This window comes from Notamacropus eugenii, chromosome 5 (genome assembly GCF_028372415.1).
Source record: "Notamacropus eugenii isolate mMacEug1 chromosome 5, mMacEug1.pri_v2, whole genome shotgun sequence".
NCBI lineage: Eukaryota > Metazoa > Chordata > Mammalia > Diprotodontia > Macropodidae > Notamacropus > Notamacropus eugenii.
In genome coordinates, this window is record NC_092876.1 from 331111838 (window position 1) to 331139700 (window position 27863).

The 27863-nt window shown below is 36.6% G+C and overlaps 1 protein-coding gene across 3 annotated transcripts in view; it reads left to right on the top strand.

The window, feature by feature from the left end:
• STAG1 (STAG1 cohesin complex component) overlaps nt 1-27863 on the top strand; it is a 377001-nt gene that overhangs the window by 198810 nt on the left and 150328 nt on the right. For all 3 annotated transcript variants that reach the window (XM_072613576.1, XM_072613574.1, XM_072613577.1), the window contains one exon: nt 12425-12501. In XM_072613576.1, the coding sequence (XP_072469677.1) occupies nt 12425-12501 (77 nt within the window). The remainder of the gene's footprint in view (nt 1-12424; nt 12502-27863) is intronic.

Below are 27863 nucleotides of genomic sequence, written 5' to 3' on the forward strand. Positions count from 1 at the left end.
GTGTGTGTTTGTATGTTTTTATAAATTTTTTTCTTTTGAGGATTGCTTTTATGATATCCCAGAAATTTTAGTATGTTGTCTCATCATTATTGTTGTCTTTCATATGGTCATTAATTGTTCATAAAATGGGATCTTTAAATTTTGACATTTAGGAGTTCATTGTTAAATTTCCATTGTTGGTACTGTTGCCAAACCTAGTGCTCAGTACATAGTAAGAATTTAATAAACCATTATTGATTGATCAATTCCTGGGTAATGCTCCCTCAAACCTACCTTTTGGCCAATTCAGATCTTTCTTTTTTTTTTTTCATTTTTAAAAAAAAATTATTTATTTACCTTTTCAAAATTCATTTCCACAAAATTTTGAGTTCCAAATTTTCTCCCCATTTCTCCCCTCCCCCACCCCAAAACGCCAAACATTCTAATTACCCCTGTCACCAATCTGCCCTCCCTTCTAACATCCCTGCATTCCCTTATCCCCATCTTCTCTTTTGTCCTGTAGGGCAAGATAAATTTCTATACCCCATTACCTATATTTCTTATTTCCTAGTTGTATGCAAGAATAGTACTCAACAGCTGTTCCTAAAACTTTGAGTTCCAAATTATCTTCCTCCCTCCCTCCCTCCCTCCCCACCCATCCCCACTGGGAAGACAAGCAATTCAATATAGGCCATATCTGTGTAGTTTTACAAATGACTTCCATAATAGTCATGTTGTGTAAGTCTAACTATATTTCCCTCCCTCCTATCCTGCCCCCCATTTCTTCTATTTTCTCTTTTGATCCTGTCCCTCCCCAAGAGTGTTGACTCTCCCTTCCATCATCCCCCCACCAAGAGGTGATTCTTGGTTTTAATCCTATCTCCTTTGACCTCTGGAATATCATATTCCAAGCCCTTAATGTAGAATAACGTACATTAAGATCCCTTAATGTAGAAGCTGCTAGATCTTGTATTATACTGATTGAATTTCCACAGTACTTGAATTGTTTCTTTCTGTCTGCTTGTAATATTTTCTCCTTGACCTGGGAACTGTGGAATTTGGCTACAATATTCCTGAGAGTTTTCATTTTGGGATCTCTTCCAGGAGGTAATCAGTGAGTTCTTTCCATTTCTGTTTTGCCCCCTGGTTCTAGAATATCAGGGCAGTTTCCTTTGATAATTTCTTTGAAGATGATGTCTAGGCTCTTTCTTTGATCATGATTTTCCAGTAGTCCCATAATTTTTAAATGATCTCTCCTGGATGTTTTTCCAGGTCAGTTGTTTCTCCAATGGCATATTTCACATTTGTCTTCTATTTTTTCATTCTTTTGGTTTTGTTGTATAATTTCTTGGTTTCTCATAAAGTCATTAGTTTTCATCTGCTCCATTCTAATTTTTAAAGAATTATTTTCTTCATTGAGCTTTTGAAACTCCTTTTCCATTTGACCAATCCTGCTTTTTAAAGCATTCTTCTCCTCATTGTCTTTTGGGGCCTTTTTTGCCATTTGGATTAGTCCATTTTAAAAGCTTTTTTTTGGTCTCCTTTAGTAAGCTGTTGACTCGCTTTTCATGATTTTCTTACATCACTCTCATTTCTCTTCCCAATTTTTGACCTCTTCCATAGCCTGATACCACTGCATATTTTTTTAGGAAGTTCTGGATGTAGAAGCCTTGATTTAGATGTCTTCCTCTGATGTTATGCTTTCTTCTTCCTCGTATGAAAGGATAGAAGAAAATACCTTTTCACCAAGAAAGTAATCTTCTATGGTCTTATTTTTTTCCCCTTTTGGGGCATTTTCCCAGCCAGTTACTTGACATTTGAGTCCTTTGTCAAGTGGAGGGTATTCTACCCTAGAGGGTATACTACCCTAAGCTTCAGAAGTTTTGTGCAGCTGCTCTCTGAGATATCTCTAGGGACCTGTAAGTTCTCACTTCCTCCAAGGTGGCACAATCAAGGGAGAAGAGTTTACTCCTCTCCCTGGCCTGTGCTCTGGTCTTTGAGCAACCACAAGCACTCTTTTCTGCCCTGGAACTGCGAGTAGAGTTCCCTCTCCAAAGCCACTACCAGCTCGCCATGCCAGAGCTCCTCCTCACCCTAGGACCTCAATTCACAACTGAGACCCAGATGAGCTGCTCCATTCCCCGAAGGTCTTTAATCCATGGCTCCAAAATTGAACACTGCTGGGGCACACCATGTTCCATTCTCACCCAGGTGAAAGTACTTCTTTACTGACCTTCGAAGGTGTGTTTAGTGTTTGTGGGTTAAGAAGTCTGGGAATGGTAGCTGCTATCTGTGATTCCTCACCCTGAAGCTTGCTTCCATCCTGTCAGCCCAGGCTGGGCTGCACCCAGCTCTAAGCCCTGTGTGATAGACCTTTCCTGTCAGCTTTCCAGGCTGTCTTAGGCTGGAAATCTCTTTCCCGATGTCATTTTGTGGCTTCTTCTGCTCTAGAATTTGTTTAGAGTCATTTTTTACAGGTATTTTATGGGTTATGGGGGGAGAGCTAGAGTAGGTCTCTCCTACTCTGCCATCTTGGCTCTGCTATATGAGATTTTAAAAGAAAAGAAAGGAATAGATAGAATAGGTAGCACTTGATTGCTTGCCAAATAACTAGTACACTGATGTAGCTGAACTACAGTTTATTTTGGGTAACTGCATTCATTCTGCTTCTACTAGAATCTTTCCTATCCCTTCCTACTCCAGGTTTTGGAGTTCACTGTACTTCCCTGCTCTCAGATTTTTTAAAGTACATAAAGAGTGTCAGCTGTTATTACTTCAAAATTATTTAGCTGTAAAACAAAAAAAAAAAGAAATCATATCCCTTTGCTTTAGGTGGCACTGTGTGGAAAAATTTTATTGCTAGGGTTATGGTCATGAAAAAGGGTGCTTCTGACAGGCCTAGCTGGAAATTAGCATGCATATTAGGACAGAAGTAGTAATATATAGGATTTCATAGAAAATAAGTACTGTAGATGGTTTTGGCCTTGTTAAGAGCAAAATTCAACCGCCTTGTATAATATGGTTTTGATGAAAGAGTGCTTGTTTAACCAGTCATCCAACTTACAAATTAATTTTTACAACATAATATATTATGTTAAGTATCACCTGCAATTATACAGTTCTCATGATGTAATAATGATCTGGAAATTGGAAAGAGAAGTCTGTGGTTGAAATAATTTTTTTCTTTCATCCCAAGAAATTTTTGGTTGCAAAAGGGAATTGGAAAGAAAATAAAGTGTCAGTAGGAAAACATGGTAATACATAGATGAATTAAATAATTGTTTAGCAAATTAAGCAAGTTGATCAGTGTTTTCAGGAACTAATTGTTGAGGAGTTTATGTATGAGTTACATGGAACATTTTTTAGAGACAACTAGGCTGGTTTATAATTTTGGTCCTTGAATTCTAGAAAATTCTGAAATATTAAAATATGTAGTATTGGCACAAGTGTCTATGTATGTATATGTGTGCATATACCTGTATATGTATATATCACAAACGTTAAATGTAAAACATAAAGCAAAGAATTTTTGAATATAATTTACCTCTTTGGTTTTTACTTTGCTTCCTATGTTATTTATTGTGCTTATCAATCTTGAATATTGATGAGTACAAATTATTTTGGTTCTGCTTAATTAATGTAATCTTTTAGAATCTATGAATAACTGTTCTTTATTTTGCTATAAGTAAATAATTATCTAATTTTTTTGTTTTATACTACTGAGTTCCTATTCTAATGCTCCACTATGTTGTGGCAGGTAATGTTGGATTTTCAAAACCCAGGGCTAGCAGAAATTATTTAAACTCTGGTAGCTCTTCTTCATCTGGAAAGGCTTTTAAGGACAAGATTGTAGGGTCTATATCTGTTGTCCAGTGTTACAATTAAAGGTACTCCTTATCACAAAGGATTAGACGTTGTAGGATTTATTTCCTGCTATAATATCTTCTAAAAACCATCTACTAAGGTGTTGTGATCTCCTTTAGTGGAGGGAGTACTCAAACTGATGAAATCACATATTTTCAGTTATAGAAATAAGCATGTCATTCATATATCAAAAGTCTGACCTGTTTTACTTTTTTTTATTCCAGTGAACCATTTGTATGAGGAACTAACCATTGTATCATTTGGTTCTTATAGTATATAATTGCGAGTTATATGCTATCAACTTTATGTGTGTGTGTTCATCCTTGACTGGCGGAGAAGGCCATGCAATCAGAAGTGATGACATGACTTGCACTTGACTTTGTTTTGAGTGAGGGAGGGCTGTGCAGGTCACCAGCCTCACTTCTCCTCCAGAGCCATCTGAATCCAGTGACCAGATATTCATCAGGATGACTGGAGATGACCCAGAATGAGGCAATTGGGGTTAAGTGACTTGCCCAAGGTCACACAACTAGTGAGTGTCAAGTGTCTGAGGTGAGATTTGAACTCAGGTCCTCCTGACTCCTGCACTGGTGCTGTATCCACTGCACCACCTAACTACCCCTATCACCTTTATCCTGATGAAGAAATTGAGGTTGAGCTGGTTTAAATGACACAGCTGCTAAATGATATTTTTCAGGCCCACTAATTTCAAATCCAGCGTGCAAAGTTTTGTTGAACCTCAGTTCTTTCCCTGTTTTCAAATTCAGCAATTTTTTCACTGCACAGTACTGTTTATCATTATTTGGTCATTTGGATGTCTTTTCATTTGTATAATGAAGTGTGTGCACATACATACATATTGTATAGACTTCATGTTCATGAAGATTGAATCTAGCTTTCAAGGGTAGTATTTCTTGACTTCAGGTCTGTTATTGATAATGAAATGTCAACATAATATGTACTTACCTCTTATCATTTTTAGGTCAGCCCCCCTTTCTGGAATTCTCATTTGTATGCTTATGGACAAATTGGTTTGCTACTTAACTACCTTAAGTTAGTCGGTCATGCATCAGTTGAGTGTCTGTGCTATGCAATAAATTCTTCTACCTCTCAAGATTTATGGTTATTATTTCCTTAGATTAGACCACAGGTCCACAAACCATGGGCCTCAAGCCAAATCTGACCCAGAAGCTAACCAGCCATATAAAAACAGGACAGGGAGGGGACATATTTGGCCTGAGGACCATAGTTTTCCAACTCCTAGACTTCTTTTTGAGATTGTATGCAACTAGCTATACTGAATAAATTTTTAATTTATAAATTTTTTTTTCCATAAAAGAAATAATACTTTATGCATACTATAAACTTAGGAATATACTATATTTTTTTTTCCATGAAAAGGCCTGGGAAAGAGTAAAACTTTATCAGTGTATCCCTAGATCTAAATCTTAGTATCTGCTGTAAATTCAAAGCCTAATAGGGCCATGCCAAGAAAATATTGATTACCAACTTTACCTCCCTGTTGTTATTACTGTCAACATGTAAGCATCTTTATGCTTACATATAAAGTGTATGTAGATCATATTGACCCACACTTTTTGACATTAAAAATGTCTTTTCCTGCTGTCTTTTAATACCTTTATACATGTATGATAAAGTTGATTCTCATTTTGTCATCATTAACTTTATTGAAGGGGCCGCAAAGTGATACTGGGCATAGAGTCAGCAAGACTCATCTTCATGGATTCAAATTTAGCCTCAGACACATACTAGCTATATGATCTTGGGCAAGTTACTTAACCCTGTTTGCCTTACTTTCCTCATCTGTAAAATAACCTGGAGAAAGAAATGACAGTATCTTTGCCAAGAAAACTCTAAATGGGGGTTCAAAGAGTTGGACACAACAGAAATGACTGAAGAACAACAAATTTTCATCAAAAGCCATTATCAAGTGCCTAATTGTTTAGATTATTCTAGACCCACTGATATACAGAGAGACACAGTTATAGTCACTGCTTTTTAGGTCTTTGCACTCTAAAATAGATTTGCACATGAAATAAAATGAAAACATCAAAATAAAATATAAATGATCTGTAAAAACATCTTATATTGCTTTGTTTTGTGTGTAGCTGTTCCTAAAAAGTTGAAAGTAAGTCATTTTGATAAATTCAATCATACTGTTTTTCCCTTTGGAAATACATTTTATGTCATAAATATATTACTTGATGAATTGAATGGTATACATGGTGGTTACCATTTAAAGGTGGAACCCTTTGATGAATCCTTTCTAACATTTTAAATTGATAATTTAAAGTTCAGACTTCTTCATATTCAAGGAAGATCCTTGAATTAGATATTGTTTAAAACAAAACAAAGGCTAATGAATAAAGAGGGAAGAAAGACCAAAGAGCACTACAGAGACAGTGGTACAGAAACAAATGGTCAAGTGGGGCATAATAAAGTAATTTAAGAATATACTGTCTTCTATTTCAGAGGACTGCAAACTTTTATAATGAGTAGTTTCCTTGTAACTTTTACCCACTATTCCATTTTCTGTCTTCACTGTGTTTTAGAGATGTACAAGATAAATACATTAGATATTACCTGTTTCAGCCTCATTTTTTTTAAAACCGATTAGAAAACTAAGGCATAATAAGGTAAAAATGATTTGCTCAGAGGCATATCACTCATTAGTGGCACAACAATAAATCAAATGCATGCCTCCTGATTCCTGATACTTTCATCTTTACATTTATCATAATTCTGTATGATAATAATTTAATGCCTTCTAGGTGAGTTTCTGGCACCATTCCTGTATTTAAACACATTCAAAAGTAATTACCAGGCCCCATCAACTTTCTTCAGTTTTAAGTTCTCCTTGACTTTACTACAGTGTTGGAACATTATTCACCAACCCTTTCTTCCAGAAATTTCATCTTTCTTTGATTTCTTGACAATAATTACATTATCCTCATTCTACTTCAGGCTACTCCAACCATTCCTGTTTGTTTCAGTAACTCCATCTTTTTTTATTCTTCTCTGAATTCATGGGTACCTTGCCAGTCATTAAGAAGTCTCAGAATAGAAGTCACCCTTAATAATGGCAACCTCATCCTGACCCCATTGCTGTGTTTTCCCACTTGGCAATAGAAAGTTGCCCAAGAGAACCAACTGCCAAAACGTGAGCTGGGAGACATAATTCAGAAATGCATGTCCCCATGCTCTATCACAAACATAATTAGGAATTGTGTCAGTTGATAATTATGTGAAATATTATAATTTAACATGTTGCCCTCTGTATTCATTTGCCAATCTTTAATGCCTATACCATATTCTTAATTGTGTTGCCCTCCATTTACAACAATTTTTTCATCATATAACAACCCAGAGTTTCACGTTTCAGTGTTAAGGGTTTAATAGTAAACTATTTACACATGGGCATAATTGAAATTTTAAATCAGTAATATAACTGAACATTACCACTGGCTACAGTTTGCCCCTTGCTGTAGTCCCTGGCATGATTTCCCTATAGCATTGCCACAACTGCCATGGGTGCAAAAAATTGTGGTAAGGACCTGACAGAAGTGAAGGTAAAAGAGGAGCTAGCTGGTCTCTCCTACCTGCTGCTTTCTATTTTCCTTTTATTAACATTTTTTACCTCCCCTCTCTACTGCATCACTCCTGGTCTTTCTCCCCTGAGTTTAATCCCTAATTTCACTTTTTTTACTTACATCCATCTAATATTATTTCCATACACCCCAACTCTCCTGTTTCGGATCCTCTCAATAAATTCAGCTGCAGTGTCTCTGATGATTTGCAAAATGAACGTGTCTGGATAGACTCTGAACTCACTGGCAGATCTAGATCCATGATCTTTAAATCAAGCTCTGTAATTAAATTCTGTTAACCTTCAAAATATTCCCTAAGCACTGTCTCATAATTTATTCTCAAGAGACTCATCCAAATTTTTATTGAAATCAGTAGAAGACCTCTGGCTTTATGTATAGATTTTGCTTTATAACCTGGACTCAAGACTTTATTTATACATTCCTTCTTCCACATGGAGCCTGTCCCAGGCTCCTCTTCATCTGCTAGTAACTTCCACTCTGAAATTACCCTCCATTTACTTCATGTCTTATATTCATGTTGTCTTTCCCATTAAAATATAAGTTTATTGAATGCAGGGATTGTTTTTAGTTTTCTCTGTGTCCCCAGTGCTTACAAGAGTGCCTGGCATATACTATATAATATGTGACTAATAAATGTTTTTTGATTCATTGATATACCTATGCCTGCAGTTAAAATTTTACTTATACAAAGGATACAAATAATGTTGGACAGTTGAAATTCATTTCATATTTAAATTTCATGAAGCTAGTTTAAACCCTTTTAGATGAGAACAAGAAGTCTTTAGTTTATAGATAAAAATGTAATTTTGAGATTAGTTTCACAATTTTACATTATAGTAGATGGTAAAATAGAAGAGGCATTGTCTCTGACTTCAGAGAAGTACCTATGTTCAAATCCTGCCTTATATGACCTCAGACAAATTACTGAGGCTTTCTAAGCCTCAGTTTCCACATTTGTAAAATGAGATATTTGGAAGGATGCTGAAGAACCAATGATGAAGCATGCTATTCCCACCCCCTTCTGACATTGTGGTGATAGACTCAGACTTAATTATAGAACATGCTTTTAAGACAGTCAGGGTTGGAATTTCTTTTGCTTGACAGTGCCTATTTGTTAGGGGTTTTTTGTTCCTGTTTTTCATTGTAGACTAGAGATAGCATTTCCCTTTAAGAAAGAGGAAAAGAGGGTCACTGGAGCATTTTTTTTTAAGTTAATAGAAGAACCCAGAAGGGAAATCAGAAGAGTTAATACGTAGGCAGAACAGTTATGAAAGTTACATACCAAATTTATCAGAACCTTGAAAAGCTAGCTATGCATATTTGAGATTTGCAGTTTCATGGGCAATCCCCTTTTTTGTTCCATTGTGTGTATGGAAGTGCTTGTTTTATTTTGAGTTTAGATAAAAATATTAAAAACAAATTAATAAAAATGTGTGATTGGACTATATCGACTCTTAAGTGCCTTCTACCACTTCTACCACTCTGATCATATGAATTATCTGGAAGGTGGTGGCCAGGAAGGGGGATTGGGGTGTGAAGTTATTCACGTCATTATTCGTTCTTTTGGAACAACATTTTTCTCCCTCAGCTTGCTTGAACTGAAATCTCTCCAGCATAGAATTACAATGAAGTTCTTATATAATTTTAAAATCTCAGGTGGGGATATTATAGGAACAGCTAGGAAATGTCATTTTAAAATAAACTTAATTTCTCATAGCTGATTTTAGTCTTGTAAGACATACAATTTTATCTTCTGTATATGTAACTAATTTGTCAAAATTTGAAAGAATACATTGAATGTGATTGTAGTTTTTCTCATGTTAGCTTTTTAACAAAATGTCGTGTTTCTATTGGACCTCATCAAACTGCTGACCACTCTTTCTTTCTTAAAACTTTCTCTTTCCTTGGTTTCATCTGAACTAATCTATTCACATTCTGCTCATATTTCATGACAACTCCCTGATTCCCCCATCAGCTCCTTTGAGTTCAGTTATCTTCTCTGTACTAATTGACTCCTTGTTCTGAAGTTTACTTGTTCACACTCTTCTTTTTCCAGAGCTCCAATTTTGTGTTGCCAGTTGCCTGCCAGACATCTTCATGCAGATATCCCATAGACATCTCAAACTCAGTGTGTCCAGAAAGAGAACCTGACAAATCTTTATCCTTCTGTTGTTAGTATTCTTCATCCTCTTCTCTGTAGAGATTTTGTCAGCCAAAAATTTCCTAAATCCCTGCAATATACCAAGCAGTGTTAAGTATAGAGACTCAAAATGTAAAATCAAAGTATATGTCTTCAGGGAGCTTACATTCTATGCAAGGAAGTTTTATATATATATATATATATATATATATATATATATATATATATATATATATATATATATATATATGCGCAATATATACAAAGTTAAATATACACTAATTTTAGTGGAGGGGGGAAGCACTAGGCCCTGGATATCCAGGTGGGAGCTGGCACATGAGCTGAACTGTGATGGAAGTTAAAGGTTCCTACTCTAAAAGTCAGAAAAGCATATTTCAGGCGTAAAAGCAGACTAAAGAGATTGCAAATGACCTATCATGTGCAGAACCACAAGAAATCCATCTTGGCTGGATGTTGAAATGAATGAAGGGTAATAGTGTATAAGCCTAGAAAGATCAGTTTTGAAGGGCTTTAATCATCAAACAGAAGAACTTATATTTCATCCCAGAAGTGATAGACATACCCTGAGCATTATAGAGACAAGAGAAGCATGTGGTAAGACTTCTCAGTTTTAAAAATATTACTTTGGCAATCGTGTGGAAGAAGTACTAGAGAAGGGAGAGGCATTAGGGTAGATAAGACCATTGGAAGGTGATTATGTGAATGGAGTAAAAGGGAACATCTATGAAACGTATTATTGAAATAGAGATGGGAAGGTACAGCATCTGGACTTGGTGGTGAAAGAGAATGAGAAGCTGAGGATGACTCCAAGGTTGAGAACCTGCGTTGACAGGAAGGATAGTAGTGCTGTGGACAGAAATAAAGATGATCAGAGGAGTGGGTTTTGAGGGGAAAATGCATTATGTTTTGGACATGTTGAATTTGAGGTGCCTATAAGACATCCAGTTTGACATGTCCACTAATAATACAGCTACACTGTTTCCTAGATCTCTGTAGTATCCTTCTATGTGATCTTTCTTCCACCAGTCCCTTTCCTGTGCCATTCATCCTCCAAGTAGCTGCCACTTTGGTATTCCTAAAGCTCAGGTCTGACCCTGCCATTTACTTGTTCAAAAAAGTTTTAGTGGCTTCTTATTGCCCATTGGGTAAAATACAAACCCCTCTTGGACATTTGTAGCCATTTACATTCAGGCTACCACCTGTCTTCCCAGAGTGATTAGTAACCTGATGTACTCTGTGTTCTAACTGAACTTGCTGTTTCTCATAGTGAGGCTTTACATTTCTGCTACTGTGGCTCTTAATAAGCTATTCTCCCTCTCTGGAATGTGTTCCATACTTCCACCCTCTTTGGAATCCCCATCTCCCATCAAGACTCCTTGCTTCATAGATGAAACCTTTTTGATTCCTCCATGAATAAAGACCTCTTCCCACCGCCCATCCCCATTCTCACCCTTCAGAGTATGGCAACTTTTTGGGATTTTGTTTTCTTTAAATACAAAGTTATTTCATGGAATTGCTGGTGGAAAAGCTCCCTCTACAAATGCAACTGCAATTATTCCTCAACGTGTAGTTGCAGACAGTTTTCTGGGGGTTTAAAAGGCTTCTTGCCAAGGTTAAACAGTAGTGTTAACTCAAAGCAGAAGTGGAACCCAGATCTTTCTGTCTCTGTGCGCTGCAAACTTTGTATTCATCAAACTCATGTTTTGTATTCACTTACTTACTGTGTAAATGTTTTCCCTCAATGGAATGTAAGCTCTTAGTAGTGAGATCTGTTGTCATTCTTTTCATCATATTCCCACTGCTTAGCCCATAATTGTTACTTCCTGTTTATTAAATTAAATTACACTGAACAGAATTCTCTTTTATAGGTGACTTCAAACAAAAATAAGCTTTATTAAATGTCTTCTGTGCAGGATCTGTAGTATGATATAATAGAGAGAAAGCCTGCATTATAGTCAGGATAACCCATGCTGTCTCACCTCTGACACATACTGGTGTGATCCTGGACAGGTCTTTAAACCTTTAGTGTCCTGGACCACTCTCTGAAACTATCAGGTGCATACCATTTGCCTATCTATAATAATGAGAGGTCTTTCTCAGGGAGCTTTCTATACCTATAAAATAACAAATATTCCTTAGAATTTAATCTTAAAATTTCTTTAACTTGTTATATCCTTTTTGATTATCAAGGTTCCCTGACACTTAAACTTTTATGAAAATTGTTTGGGTTTCCTTATATAATTATTTGTAAGTAGTAGTATTCCCGCTGAAGAACCCTTGGGTTCTCTTACTCAAAGTATGCTTATTCTTAGAGTAGGGGAAGATGAAGTGATCTTTATTTCTGTTCGTATTTACAACTAATTATTCATATATGTAATAAAAATAAAATTATTGGATAAAATAGGAAGATAGTCAATTTCTTTTTTTTTTTTTACACAATTATCATAAAAAAGATTCTAGTCACTTACTCATCTTTGTGGTGAACAATACTAGAATAGAAGTCCTAAAGTTACTGTAAGAAACCATGGTTAAACATGAAGTTTTTAGTGTTAAGTAATAGTGGAAAAGTCTTCTAAGAAAAATACAGTCTCCATTCTTGGAACTTAAAAATAAACTTCTCAATTGGTATAAATCTTCAACGGTACTTTCTGATGAATAAAAATATCTCCTAGAAACTCACAATTACATTTTAAAGTTAATATTAAATTCAGTATAGCAATTGTTTGCGATCTTAAATTTCACTTAATATTGATATTACTATATTGAAATAATTATTAATATCTCTTTCTAGGTACTGTAAGAATTGAAATGTTCAGGAATATGCAGAATGCTGAAATAATCAGAAAAATGACTGAAGAGTTTGATGAGGTACAGTACAGTCATACTTAAATAACTTTTTCTGAATGAAAATATATCTTGTGGGTGTATATGACATGCTTTTAAATTTTTTAACATCTTTACTAGCATTGTAATTTAAATAAATATCTACTCTACATCTCTAATAGTTGAACTTTCTGTATAAAACTATGTTTAGTATGAATTTGATTTGATAAAGTATGGAGCAATGTTCTTAAGTGCAAGGTTAAGAATGACTTCTTTGTGTTATTGTTGTCCTTCATGCAAAAAGAAGGACCCCTATGTTGGGGTTAAGGTACAGTGTGACTGATCAGACCAGTGTCAATGTCTCCCATGAATTATAATTGATTCCAGAGTTCTTCAGAGAGGCTTTGAAAGTGTCCCTGAATTGCTTTTTCTGACTGTGTGAATGCTTGCCTTGTGCGTCTTCTCCTTAAAAATAGTATTTTAGGCAAATGAATGTTTGGCATTCGAAACAGCATGTCCAGCCCTTTGAAATTATGCTCTCTTCAGTAGAGTCTGGTAGACTTGAACTGAAATAAGGAGATAATGGAGAGCCCATAATGGAATTGGAAAGGGGTATGGTATCATTATCATCATCAAAACATTTTGAAATGAGAAGAAAGATTAGCAACTAAGGGAGATGCGAGTTCTAATATTCCAAGCATAGTTTTAATTGTACTACTAATATTGGGGGTGGGGGTGAGGGATCAGAGGCGAATGGAGCATGAGTTCATAATAGGGACAGTGTTCTTAAAGAAATCCCTTTTGTTTTAGTGAAGCTGTTTTTTTTGTCCTGGCTGATATCTTATGTTAATCTTTTTTTTTTTTTTTAATTTTTAACATTTATTTTCACACAATTTTGGGTTACAAATTTTCTCCCCTTTTATCCCCTCCTCCCCCCCCCCCCAAACCCGAGCTTTCTAATTGCCCCTGTGACCTATCTACTCTCTCCTCTATCCTCCCTCCCTGCCCTTGTCTCCGTCTTCTCTTTTGTCCTGTAGGACCAGATAGCTTTCTTGACCCCTTAACCTGTATTTCTTGTTACCCAGTGATAAGAACATTACATTTGGTCCTAACACTTTGAGTTCTAACCTCCTTAGCTCCCTCCCTCTCCACCCCTTCCCCTTGAAAGACAGGCAATTCAATATAGGCCATATCTGTTTAGTTTTGCAAATGATTTCCATACTAGTTGTGTTGTATAGGACTAATTATATTTCCCTCCATCCTATCCTGTCCCCCTTTACTTCTATTTTCTTATGGTCCTTTCCCTCCCCATGAGTGTCGACCTCGGATTGCATTCTCCTCCCCATGCCCTCCCCTCCATCCTCCCCCCCACCCTGCTTGTGCCCCTGTCCCCCACTCTCCTGTATAATGAGATAGGTTTTCCTATCAAAATGAGTGTGCATTATATTCTTTCCTTTAGTGGAATGTGATGAAAGTAGACCTCATGTTTTTCTCTTGCCTCCCCTCTTTATCCCACCACTAATAAGTCTTTTGCTTGCCTCTTTTATGAGAGATAATTTGCCCCATATAACTTCTCCCTTTCTCCTCCCAATATTTCTCTCTCACTGCTTGATTTCATTTTTTTTTAATATATGATCCCATCCTCTTCAATTCATTCTGTGCACTCTGTCTCTATGTATGTATGTGTGTGTGTGTGTACTCCCACCCAGTGCCCAGATACTGAAATGTTTCAAGAGTTATAAATATTGTCTTTCCATGTAGGAATGTAAACAGTTCAACTTTAGTAAGTCCCTTATGATTTCTCTTTGCTGTTCACCTTTTCATGGTTCTCTTCATTCTTGTGTTAGAAAGTCAAATTTTCTTTCCAGCTCTGGTCTTTTCATCAGGAAAATTTGAAAGTCTTCTATTTCATTGAAAGACCATTTTTTCTCCTGAAGTATTATACTCAGTTTTGCTGGGTAGGTGATTCTTGGTTTTAGTCCTAGTTCCTTTGACTTCTGGAATATCCTATTCCATTCCCTTCTATCTCTCAATGTAGAGGGTGCCAGATCTTGTACTATCCTGATTGTATTTCCACAATACTTGAATTGTTTCTTTCTAGCTGCTTGCAATATTTTCTCTTTCACCTGGGAATTCTGGAATTTGGCCACAATGCTCCTAGGAGTTTCTCTTTTTGGATCTCTTTCATGCGGTGTTCTGCGGATTCCTTGAATATTTATTTTGCCTTCTGGTTCTAGAATCTCAGGGCAGTTTTCCTTGATAATTTCATGGAAGATGATGTCTAGGCTCTTCTTTTGATCATGGTTTTCAGGTAGTCCCAGAATTTTTACATTGTCTCTCCTGATTCTATTTTCCAGGTCAGTTGTTTTTCCAATAAGATATTTCACATTATCTTCCATTTTTCGAATCTGCGCGGTATGTTCTGAGATATCTGTCTTTCTCGAAAAATCCTTAGCGTCCATCCGTACCATTCCAGTTTTGAAAGATCTATTTTCTTCAGTGAGCTTTTGAATCTCCTTTTCCATTTGGTTAATTCTGCTTTTGAAAGCATTCTTCTCCTCATTGGCCCCTTGCACCTCCCTTGCCAGCTGAGTTAGGCTACTTTTCAAGGTGTTAATTTCTTCAACATTTTTTTGGTTCTCCTTTAGCAGGGAGCTCATCTGCTTTTCATGCTTCTCTTTCATCCCTCTCATTTCTCTTCCTAGTTTTTCCTCCACCTCTCTAACTTGATTTTCAAAATTCCTCTTGAGCTCTTCCTTGGCCCGAGCCCATTGGGTGGGCTGGGACACAGAATCCTCGATTTCTGTGTCTTTGCCTGATAGTAACCATTGTTCCTCCCCATCAGAAAGGAAGGGAGGAAGTGTCTTTTCTCCAAGAAAGTACCCTTCAATAGTTTTATTTCTTTTCCCTTTTCTTGGCATTTTCTCCAACCAGTGGCCTGACCTCTGAATGTTCTCCTCACACCCACCTCGCCTCCTGGTCCTCCCAGCCAGCGTTTGGGGACTGAGATTCAAATGCTGCTTCCCACCTTAGGGTTTTTGGCGGGGGTAGGCCTGCTATTCAGTGTGAGAATTAAGTTCAGGTGGTCAGGGGCAGGGCCGCCTCTCAGGCTCTGTTCCCTCTGGGGGTTTATGCACAGACCTTCCACAATGGATCCAGGTTCCTGCCCGTTTGGGGAGCCCCCGTCCGCAGCCGCCTCTCAGCCCACACCTTCCGGGGGGGCCCGAGCCTTGGGGGCACCCCACTCCCCTCTCAACCTGCCAAAGAGACTCTCTCACCCACCCCCAGCAGTCACCTGTTGGTGGGGGGGCCCATGCCGCTGCTGAAGATCCCGTCCCGTAGCCCTCTCGGATCTCCTCCCCTCAGTGTTGCGGCCGCGTCAGGGCTGCACTCCACTCCCCGTCCCGGCGCCCAGGCCGCGGCGCGAAGGACCCCCCGCGAGAGGTCCGCAGGTCTCTCCGGAGCAGGAATCTCCCTCGCTCCAATACTCCGTGGTCTCTGGGTGCAGAATTCGCCCTGGCTTGGTCCCCTCTAGCCGTTCTGTGGTTTGTGGGTTCGGAGCTATGTGTATGTGCGTCTTTCTACTTCGCCATCTTGGCTCCGCCCCCCATCTTATGTTAATCTTGATGATGATTATACAAGTTGTTTAAAAAAATAAATATTACATAAATATTATAAATAAGTAATGTAAAATCTAGTTTTAATAAGACTATTATTTTCCTGCTATTTCCAGTGAAAATTTAACGTTATTTGGCTTCTTGTATTAAGTTTAAATAGTTTTAACAAAACTTGATCTAATTTACAAAATATTACATTGGTTATTTAGTGAGGAAGTGTGCAGTACATATTTGATTTAAACAATTTCAACTTTAGTTTTTGAAATCTTTTATTTTCTAGCAGGGCTTATGAACCATCACTAATGAACTATCAATAGTAGAAGAAAGGTGAAGGTAGGAATATTGTAGCAGTGATACACAGGGTATCAGGTATATGCAAGCATATGCAAAGTCTAGGTTTTAATGGGATGTCACAGTGAATAGAGTGCAAGTCCTTCCAGAGTCAGAAAAAACTCATCTTTTTGAGTACAAATCTGGCCTCAGACACTTAGTACTAACTGTGTGACCTGGGCAAGTCACTTAACCTTTTTACTAACATGTCCTCATCTGTAAAATTAGCTGGAGAAGGAAATGGCAAACCACTCCTGTCACATGGCAGTTAGGTCATGAAAGCGTTGGATGCTGCTGAAACCACTGAACAACAACAAACAACGACTATTTGGATGGGATCCACATATTCTTATCCAAGAGCAGATTGGTGAGATAGGAAAGTCACATGTTCTTTATGTTACCTTCAATTAGAGTTTTGTTGTTCAGTCATTCTGTTGTGTCCAACTCTTCATGACCCCATAGCGCACCAATATTTTTAATGGGTTTTTCTTAGCAGAGATATTGGAGTGATTTGCTATTTCTTTTTCTAGCAAATTAAGGCAAACAGAAGTTAAATTACTTGCCCAGTATCACACAACTGGTCAGTGTCTGAGGTCAGATTTGAATTCGAGTCTTCCTGACTCCAGGCCCAGCATTGTATTCACTGAGCCACCTCGCTGCTTTCAAAAGGGTTGAAACCCCACTGGGATTTGAACCCAATATATTCTGCTTACTCGGTAGGCACTTTAACCATTAAGTCATGAGGCCTACATAATTCTATAAAGCTAGATTACCTTTATAAGCACTTATAAAGCATCAAAAATAATCACTCTATTTGCAGCTTAGTTTAGATGTGACAATTCACAAATTAGCTTTGTAGTTAGTCAACATTTAAATTCCTTTCAGTGCAAGTGTTCTTAAACAAACAAGTATTTTCTTTACATAGTATATACAAACATAGAAAGGGTGTCTATGTGTAATATAATTGGCAGGAAACTTCTGCTAAGGAGACTGTCATTTGGCAGTTGACTTACAACTTATATTTTTGGTCTGCATATAAAGTCACACACACATATACACACACACAACAAAATCCCCAATTCACCATCACAACAGTTTGAAAAACTTAATCATTTCTGTATAGAACAATATTATGCTTCCATTTTCATAAGATTTGGTGATGATCTCTTATCATGTCCTTTCTAACTTGTTAATTTGGAATCTTGCCTGTAGTTGTATTAAGGTTTTACTACAGTTAAAGAATTGTATTTATTCTTTTGAGTGTTCTTTTTCTGAATATTTTTAATTATATATTTATATTATAAATAATATATAATTATATATAATCTATAATACATACATGCTATTAATAAATAATAAATTATATTTTTGTCTATTTCCTCAACTTTTGTCAACATCAAGTATATATTAGGACCTACTGTGTGCCATGAATAGTGCCAAGCTCTAGAAATACAAAGAAAGGCAAAAATGTAGTTCTTATACGGTGTTGGGCTCTTTATTAGAATGCTTTTTCAGACTTTTGCTCGGGTTTCCCCCCTTCTTCTTGTCATGAAATAACAGCAGAGCCCAGAATCAGGAACTTAGACTTAATTACTAAAGAGCTGACAGCAAATTTATATTCCTTCCTAAGGAAACTTCTTTTTAATTGCATTGTGGCAGTCTGCCAAATTCATGTTTAAATAATTGGTTTTCATGGTCATTTTTGTTACAGCATGGTAGAATCTCTGCAAGAAAAAAAGCAATGAGTAGATTTAATGAGAAATTTAATTTTAGTGCTTTATGTTAAATACATGATTAAAATTAAAAAACCTTTTCAAGTCACAGGATGATAGGTAGCTTAAGAACATCATCTATTTTGATTCGATTTGATTGATCATTTCTGTGGCATCATAAAACCTGTACCTTGTCTTTATGATTTTCACATAGTATAGGTAATTTTAAGAAGATTAATGAGAAGCAGGTTAACATAGTGGTTAGAGAGCAAACACTGGAGTCAAGAACACTTGGATTCAATTTCTGTTTGGCATAGCTTTGTGATGCTGGACAACATACCTAACTCTCAGAACTTCCAGATCATTCTCTAAAATACAGAGAATGGTGACATAAAAGCTGATCTACTTTGGTGAAACGAGTTATTTTTTTTGATAGGTATCCCTATGAAAATGAAATTCATACTCCCCAAAACCAAAATGCCTACTTGCCCACTCTTACTATTGTTGAGACGATAGTGAAATTTTTATGCCCAATATTTAGGATTAGTAGGTGAGGGCATGAAGTAAAATGATAAGCACAGGAGGTTGGTGCTAACGTTTCTCCTAAAATTATCATCCAAGAGAAATCAGGAATTGAAGCTTATCCAGACAGATGCTTTTTTTTTTCATAGATTATTTAAGAGAGATTACACAGAAAGGTATTCTAGCTACTGGGCAGCCAGATGGCATGGCACAGTGGATAGAATGCCAAGACTAGAGTCAGGATGATTCATCTTCTATGTTCAAATCAGGCCTCAAGTGCTTACTAGTTGTATGATGCTGATTTAGTCACTTAACCCCACTTACCAATTAGTTTCTTCATATGTAAAATGAACTGGAGAAGGAAGTGAAATCCACGTTGCCAGGAAAACCCCAAATGGGGTCATGAAGAGTTGAACAAGACTGAAATGACAACAACAAGAACATTCAATCTCCTGTTTAGATATTGTGTTTTCTAGAATGTCTACAAGCATTTCAAAATTCAGAAACTTTCTTTTCAGGAAAAAAAAACGTTAGAAGGTCCTTAAACGGTATAAGCTTTTTGTTTTGCTACAATAACCATAGATTGAATGTGTCACAATTTATCCTTTGCATTGATGTTGCCAAAAACTAAAGAAAAGGGGGTTTTATTGACTCTCTTATGAAGAGAGATTGAAAGTAAGGTGTGACCTCAGAGGTCATCTAAGCCCTTTGCTTTACAGATAATAAAGAGAACAAACACATCTCCGTTAGTAGTACTAATCCTCAAATCTCTTTTTTGGATTCTAGTTAGTATCATGATTTAACTGCAGGATTGCAGTCATACTTAGCAAAACATTTCCCCCATATAGCCTTTGCATATAGGCACTATTAGTTGAAGAGCTTTATTTTATTCAAAAGATTTCTCTCAATAAAACTACAAGCCCTTAGTAATACAAAAAGTGGGAATGAGACCTGAGTGTGGTTTATATTCCTGTTAAAGACTTCATAACATATCCCTACTATAGTTATCATATAGCCTCTGAATAGATACCCCACAAAAAACCCCATTTCAACCGATTATTTTTTACTTCCAGCTGCAAGCCAAGGGTATATATATGTGTGTGTATGTGTGTGTGTGTATATATATATATATACACTAGGTGCTAGAAATACAAAATTCTGTCCCCAGGGAGTTTATTTATAGTCTTATAAAGAAATGTGTATAAGTAACTATCATACAAAATTAATATAGTGCAACAACAATTCAACAAACATTTTTTATTTTTTTATTAATTAATTTTATTTATTTTCAGTGTTCTACAATAACTACCATATAACTTAGATTATTATTTTCCCCTTACTTTCCCCTACCTCCCCCCTCCCTCCCTGAGACACCATACAATTTTGTATAGGCTGTACATATACATTCCTATTAAATACATTTTCACTATAGTCATGCCATGTTGAAGAATTAAAATGATTGGGAGAAATCATCTAACAAACCAAAATGTAATACACATACACACATGAAATGATTTGTTACATTCTGCAATTGAATTCTGTAGTTCTTTCTCTGGACGTGGAAGGCATTTTGCCTTAGAAGACCATTGGGAATTTTTTTTTAAGTCTTTGCATTGCAATGAAGTTACAAGTCTACTAGAAACAACTCTTGCACACTATAGTTGTTGCCGTGCACATAGTTCTCCTGTTCTGCTCCTTTCACTCAGCATCAGATAGTATAAGTCTTGTCAGGCCTCTCTGAAGTCTTCTTGTTCATCATTTGTTATAGCACAATTGTATTCCATTACATTCATATACCACAATTTATTCAGGCATTCCCCAATTGATGGGCATCTCCTTGATTTCCAGTTTTTGGCCACCACAAAGAGTGCTGCTATAAATATTTTTGTGCATGTGGGACCCTTTCCCATTTTTATGATCTCTTGGGGATACAGTCCTAGAAGTGCTATTGCTGAGTCAAAGGGTATGCATATTTTGGTAGCCCTTTGGGCATAGCTCCAAATTGCTCTCCAGAATGATTGGATCAGCTCACAACTCCACCAACAGTGTATTAGTTCAACAAACATTTCTTAACTGTCACCTTTGTGTGAAGTACAAGCTATACTAGACACTGGGATTACAAAGGTATAATTATTTTACAAACTACAAAAATTTTACTGATTTTTCAATATGGTACTAGAAATTCTATCTGTAGCAAAAAGAGAAGAAAAAGAAACTGAAGGAATTAGAATAGGCAAAGAAGAAACTAAGTTGTCACTCTTTGCAGAAGATATGATGATATACTTAGAGAATTCCAGAGAATGACGTTAAAAACTATTTGAAATAATAAACCACTTTGGCAGAGTTGCAGGTTGCAAAATAAACCCAGATAAATCATCTGCATTTCTATGTATTACTAACAAAACCCAACAGCAAGCGATAGAAAGAGAAATCCCATTTAAAGCTACAGTAGACACTATAAAATATCTGGGAGTCTACCTTCCAAAACAAACCCAAGAGTTCTATGAACACAATTACAAAACACATTTCACACAAATTAAGTCAGATCTAAGTAAGTGGAAAAACATCAGTTGCTCATGGGTAGTCTGAGCTAATATAATAGAAATGACAATTCTATCTAAATTAATGTACTTATTCAGTGCCATACCAATCAAACTACCAGATAATTATTTTCTACAGCTAGAAAAAACAATATCAGAATTCATCTGGAAGAACAAAAGTTCCACAATATCAAGGGAACTAATGAAACAAATGCTGGGGAAGGTGGCCTAGCCCTATCAGATCTCAAATTGTATTATAAAGCAGCAGTCATCAAAACCACTTGGTACTGGCTAAGAAACAGAGGGATAGACCTGTAGAGTAGGTTAGGTGCTCAAGACATGGTAGTCAATGAATATAACAATCCACCGTCTGATAAACCCAAGGAGCCCAGGTTCTGGAATAAGAGCTCAGTTTGACAAAAATTACTGGGAAAACTGGATAACACTGTGGCAGAAACTGGGCATAGACCAATGCCTGACACTGTACACAAGAATAAAGTCCAAATGGATACATGATTTAGGTGTACAGATTTATACTATACACAGATTAGGGGAGCGAGGAATAGTGTATTTGTCAGATTTATGGAGAATGGAGAAGTTTATGACCCAACAAGAGATAGAGGACATTATGAAGTGCAAAATGGATAATTTTGATTACATTAAATTGAAAAGGTTTTGCACAAACAAACCAAATACAACCAAGATTAGGAGGGAAGCAGAAAACTGGGAAAGAATTTTTGCAGCTAGTGTCTATAATAAAGGCCTTATGTCTAAAATCTATAGAGAGCTGAATCAAATGTACAAGAATACAAGTCATTCCCCAATTGATGAATGTTCAAAGAATATGAACAGGGAGTTTTCAGAGGAAGAGATTAAAGCTATCTATAATCATATGAAAAAATGCTCTAAATCATTGTTGATTAGAGAGATACAAATTAAAACAACACTGAGGTACCACATCACACCTATCAAACTGGCTAACATGACAGACAGGAAGATCATAAATGTTGCAGAAGATGTGGGAGAGTTGGAACACTAATTCATTGTTGGTGGAGCTGTGAGCTCATCCAACCATTCTGGAAAGCAATTTGGAACTATGCCCAAAGGACTACAAAAATGTGCATGCCCTTTGATCCTGTGATATCGCTTCTGGGACTCTATCCCGAAGAAATCAAAGAAATGGGAAAGGATCCCATATATACAAAAATATTTATAGCAGTTCTCTTTGTGGTGGCCAAAGACTGGAAATGAAGGGGATGCCCATCAGTTGGGAAATGGCTGAACAAATTGTGGCATATGAATGTAATGCAGTACTATTGTGTTATGAGAAACAATGAACAGGAAGACTTTAGAGAGGTCTGGAAGGACTTATATGAACTGATGCTGAGTGAAAGGAGCAGAACCAAGAGAACTTTGTACACAGCAACAACCACAGTGTGAGAGGATTTTTTCTGGTAGACTTAATACTTTATTGCAATGCAAAGTCTTAAAAAATTCCCAATGGACTCTTGAGGCAAAACTCCTTCCACATCCAGAGAGTTGGATTGCAGATAGAAGCAGAACATTTTCTTTTGTATTATGTTTTGTTTTATGGTTTATCCCATTCATTTTAATTCTTGTACGCAACATGTATTTAATAAGAATGCATGCATAGAACCTATATAAGATTTTACACTGTCTCATGGACAGAGTGGGGAGGGAGAGGGGAATGAAGGGGAGGGAGGAGAAAAAAATCTAAGATACATGGAAGAGATTGTCAAACATTAAAAACGAGTAAAATAATATAATTTTAAAAAGAAAAAAAAATCCTACCTCAAGGAGTTTGCAAGAATCTATTAGGTGAAAAAAAAGAATTGCCTAACAATAAATGATACAAAATAAAGTATGATGGAAGCAAAGGAAAGATCCAGATTGCCCCAATAATAATAATACAGCGCGAGGAACCTGGTCAATTCCAGGAAATAAGGAAAGATCACTAAGGCAATCATACTTCAATTTTAACTTAATGGATGTAGCATAAGGTGACTACACATCTTATGAAAGGACATTTTCTTTGGAAGATACATATTTTAAAAAGCTTTACACTGTTGATATGTTAACATTTCCTTTAAGGTTTTCATTTATAAAATTTTCATTCTTATATACACATATACACACATATATGTGTGTGTGTATATGTGTATCTTTTTAATATCACCTTCATTGCTTAACTTCTCTCCATACACAGCAAGCTATCCCATGTAATAATGCAAGGTTGTCCAGTGGATAGCGCACTTGACCTGGAAGCAGGGAGGGGCCTGAGTTCAGATTTAACTTCAGATATATACTGGCTGCATGACATTGGGCAAGTCACTTGACCACTGTTTGCCTCATTTTCCTCAGCTGTAAAATGTAGATAGGAGGTAGTACCTACCTCCCTTGTTGTAAGAACCAAAGAAGATAAAAATTATAAAGCATTTTGGAAATTTTAAAGCACTATGCAAATCATAGAGATTTTTATTAACTGTCGTTTTAAGAGAAAAGAAAGCAGCTCAGCAAAGTACCTCCACTTCCCTCCTCTAACTTTCTTAATTCTACCTTCTGACCTCATCTTTCAACATAAATTGCTCTCTACAAAGCTGAGTAGTGATCTCTTAATACTAGATCTAATGACTTTTTCTCACTCCTCATCTTCTTTATCTCTATTCCGCCTTTGACACTGTCAATACCCTCTTCTCCTTGATACTCTCTTATCTCTAGGCTTTCTCTTGACCACTGGTTCTTATCTTCTTTTCTGACTGCTAATCAAAATCACTCTCACTAACCATGATTTTACCATAGTGCTCTATCCAGGATTCTCTTCCCTTCTACCTCTATACAGTTTTACTTGATGATCTCACACTGCTCCCATTGATTTTCATCTCATTGCTGATGATTCTCAAAACTATTTTGACCTCTGGTCTTGCATCTCTAGGTACTTATGAGAAGTCTTTAACTGGATGTCCTGCAGAGCAAGGCTTATTTAACTTTCCACTTGCTACCACCTTTCAGTTTTGACAGTATTTGTTTGTCTTATGTTGCCTGAGGGCATGCACTTTGCAAAGTGCCCATACTTTCTATTGAGAACTAAGGCTGCACTGAAGTTACTGGATGTAACACAGGCAAGCACTGCCAAAAACACCTTTGATTCATTATGCCTCTGATTTTTAAATTACTTTTTGGTCATTGTGGGTTCAAAACCCACAGTTGAAGAAGCACTGCTATAGATGTCTTTAACTCAACACGACCAAAACGCAGAAAAAAGTTTCCTCCCCTCCCCCAAACTTCCTCCTTCCATATTTCTCTATTACTGTCAAGGGCACCACCACCCTCCTCAGGTTTGTACCCTAGATATCCTCACTTCCCTGTTCTCACCCTCCTCTATCCATTCTTTTGCCTAGGACTGTCAGTTTTTCCTATGTTACATCTTTCAGATGTTTCCCTCTTTCCTTTGATACTACTACTACCCTAGTACAGGCCTTATTTTCTCATGTCTGAACTATTGCCATAGTCTCCTGGTTGGTCTGCCTACCATATGGCTCTCCCTACTTCATTCCATCCTCCACTCAGCTGCCAGAGTGATTTTTCTAAAGCATATATCCAACTATGTCACCCCTCTTCTCAGTAAACTCCTTAGATTCCCTGTCACCTCCAGATGAAGTATAAAATCCTCTGTTCTTCAGAGACCTTTGGATGAGCTTAACCTTTGTTCTAACTACTCGATGATCTGACTTTAAAAAGACCACTTTTATAGAAATGACTTAAGGAGATGGAATTTTAAAAGCTGTGTTTTCTCAGCAGGCTTTGAAATGGGGTCATTGAAAGGACCATATTCTTAAATGTGATCTAGCCACTTTCTCATTTTTACTCACTTCTCAGACCAGCATCCTAATCATTGATGGAAAAAAGTGAATGCTCTCTTTTCTTCTCACCACTCCTACCCCAATACACATACTTATATTCATTTGCTCACAAAACCCACGCAATTCTAGTACTCTCTTCATTTATTCTTCCTTTTAACTTAGTTGCCACAGTGATTGCCATTGAATCCCGATTCCAGCTTCCTGACTAGGATTTTGATTCTCCATTTCACAAAATTTCAAAGTTTGAAAGGAACCTCAGCAGCCATCTGTCTTAAGAATTCTTTCTGTAGCATCTCCAACAAGTTATTATACAACTTTCATTTGAAAGCTTCAGTTGAGGAAAAACCCACTAACTCCCAAGGCAAGCCATCACACTTTTGAGTGTCTATAATTTTTAAGAAGTTTGTACTTATATTGAACCTAAACTTGTCTTTCTGCTACACTATGATCTCATTTTCCTGTATTTTTAAAGACTTTTTAAAAAAAGACAAAATTATAATTTAATCTTTCATGAGTTTTGCTTCACTTATATGCCTGTCACCCAAAGCTCGGCTCCAAAGATTAGAGAGCCTCTGAGCCACATTGTTCTTTTGTAGATCCAAAGAAAAGAATACACTTTATTCTGAAATACTTTTTTATTTTGCATTCTTCATAGAATAATCTTATCCTTTTTCTGCCTAACTCTAACCAGGATTTTCGTTTTCTGTTTTCTTCTCTCATGGGTCCTGGGCATACCATTGTATTCTTTCCTCTTTTTGTGTTGTATAGTCCCTTCCTTGGGGGCACTTGCCTCAAGTTTGCATGTTTAAGGTGACAGCACTTATTTGGGGAACATTGTTCCTAATTTATCATGCTATTGTTTCCCTTCCCTAGGGCATAAGATATTGTACAGTGGAAAAAGAGAGTTCTGTACCAATTGATTAATTGCATTAATACCTTCTCCTAAGTGAATTTCTGGCTGGGATATTTCACCACTAGTATAAGGAACTTCCTGTAGTTATACCTCCAAGCACTGTGTGAAAAGATTCATCAAATAGTTTGCCATAATCACATATGAAAAAGGAGTCTCTCAATAAGGTGGGAGAAGAACGTTAATTTCAAATTAATTTTTCTCAATTATTTGCCTCTCTGTATGGAACCTAAGTTAGGTATATTAGATTTTGCCTTCTTTATAGAAAAGAATCTCCTTTATCTCTAACTGCTTTCAGTGTATCTGTTACAAAATGCTCTGTGACAAAGAAGGGAAGCTGTGGTTATGATCCCAAATATGGTATGCAGACTGTTTGTCTAGGTTCTCATTTGTATATGCATCTCCGTAGTAACCCTGTGAGTCCAACAGTATAAGCAGGAGTAGTCCCTCTTTCTATAGAGAAAACTGAGGCTCTGGGAAGACATGATTTTTCCTGACTCCAAGTGACAGAATTTGGACTCTCAAAGACTTGATATCAGTGTTCTTTCCACCATACTGCCTAACATTTGACTTCTGTTTCCCAAATTCTTTGCTAAGTTCCTTATTGTCAATTATGTAGATTTTTCATCTCTTCCTATTCTTTCTCCTTGGATTTGGGACCCCTTTCTTCCTCAGACTTTTGGTGCCTTTGATCTTCAGAACTTGCCTGAATGCATTGAACCTCTTCTATCTGTAACATTTAAGGAATAGTTCATTCTTCCTGAGTTTTCTGGATCACATCGTTATCATTAAATCCCAAACTTTTTATTGTGATTTTTTTCAGTGGTTATCTTTTCAAAATACTTTGTATACTTTCTTACCTAAAAGACTGCATTGAGGTATGTAGTACATATGGCATAAAATTACTACTTAGTAATTTTATGCCATATGTACTACTCTTTTTTTTAATTGAAGAGCCCATCCCTTGAGTAACTACTTAAAGAAGCCTATTCCTTGAATGGGTGTATCTATCTCACTCAAAATGAGAATGTGATAAGACCTTAGGCCGAAAGGGCCAGAATCTCACATTGCATTTTGGAGCCAGATGACTCAAGAGAAGAAAGTGAGGTTGGTGACCTTGCGCAGCCCTCCCTCACTCAAATCAAAGTCAGCTGCAAGTCATGTCATCATCTTGATGTCATGGTCTTCTTCAAGAATGAAGAACAAACACAACATATGACTTAAAGAACCTATCGTCTCCTGAAACCTAAAAGTATATACTTATTAATAACCTCATGCCCTAAAAACCTAATTTTTGTAGTTATGCAGCCCACTCTTCCAGTACTTCTGCACTATTTCCAGCTGCCTAGAGTCTTATTTAAAATATATTCCCAAAAGTAATAGCTTCTCAGAAACCTACCCTGACTGGGACTTCTGAATTGAAGAAGCCATTGCAAGAGCTTGGTACCTAATGCCTGTGTTTGCCCTATAGGTCAGTTAAAATAGACAATCTAGTAAATTTAGATGCTACATCAATAGCAGTTGTAGAAAGAATGAATGAGATCCAGTGGTTCAACAGTAATAGCATTTATAACAGCATTTATAAAATGCTTTTAAAACACTTTTTATTGATGTCTTTTTTTTTGTATGTCCAAAAGTTGATGCAGTGTCCATCATCCCTACCCCCTTAAGGAAGCCATCCCATGTAACATGTAAATTTAAAGAAAAAGGAAAATCAGCACAACTGAGCAATACATTGATAAGTATGTAAAGTATTATAACTTGTACACCTCCTACCCCTGCAGAGGAATAGAAATGTCTTTTCATATCATTTCTTTGGGACTATACCCCTTTTTTAAAATTTTGCTAAAATTTTTTGATGGGGTATTTTGGTTATTTTTCCATTTTTATTATTG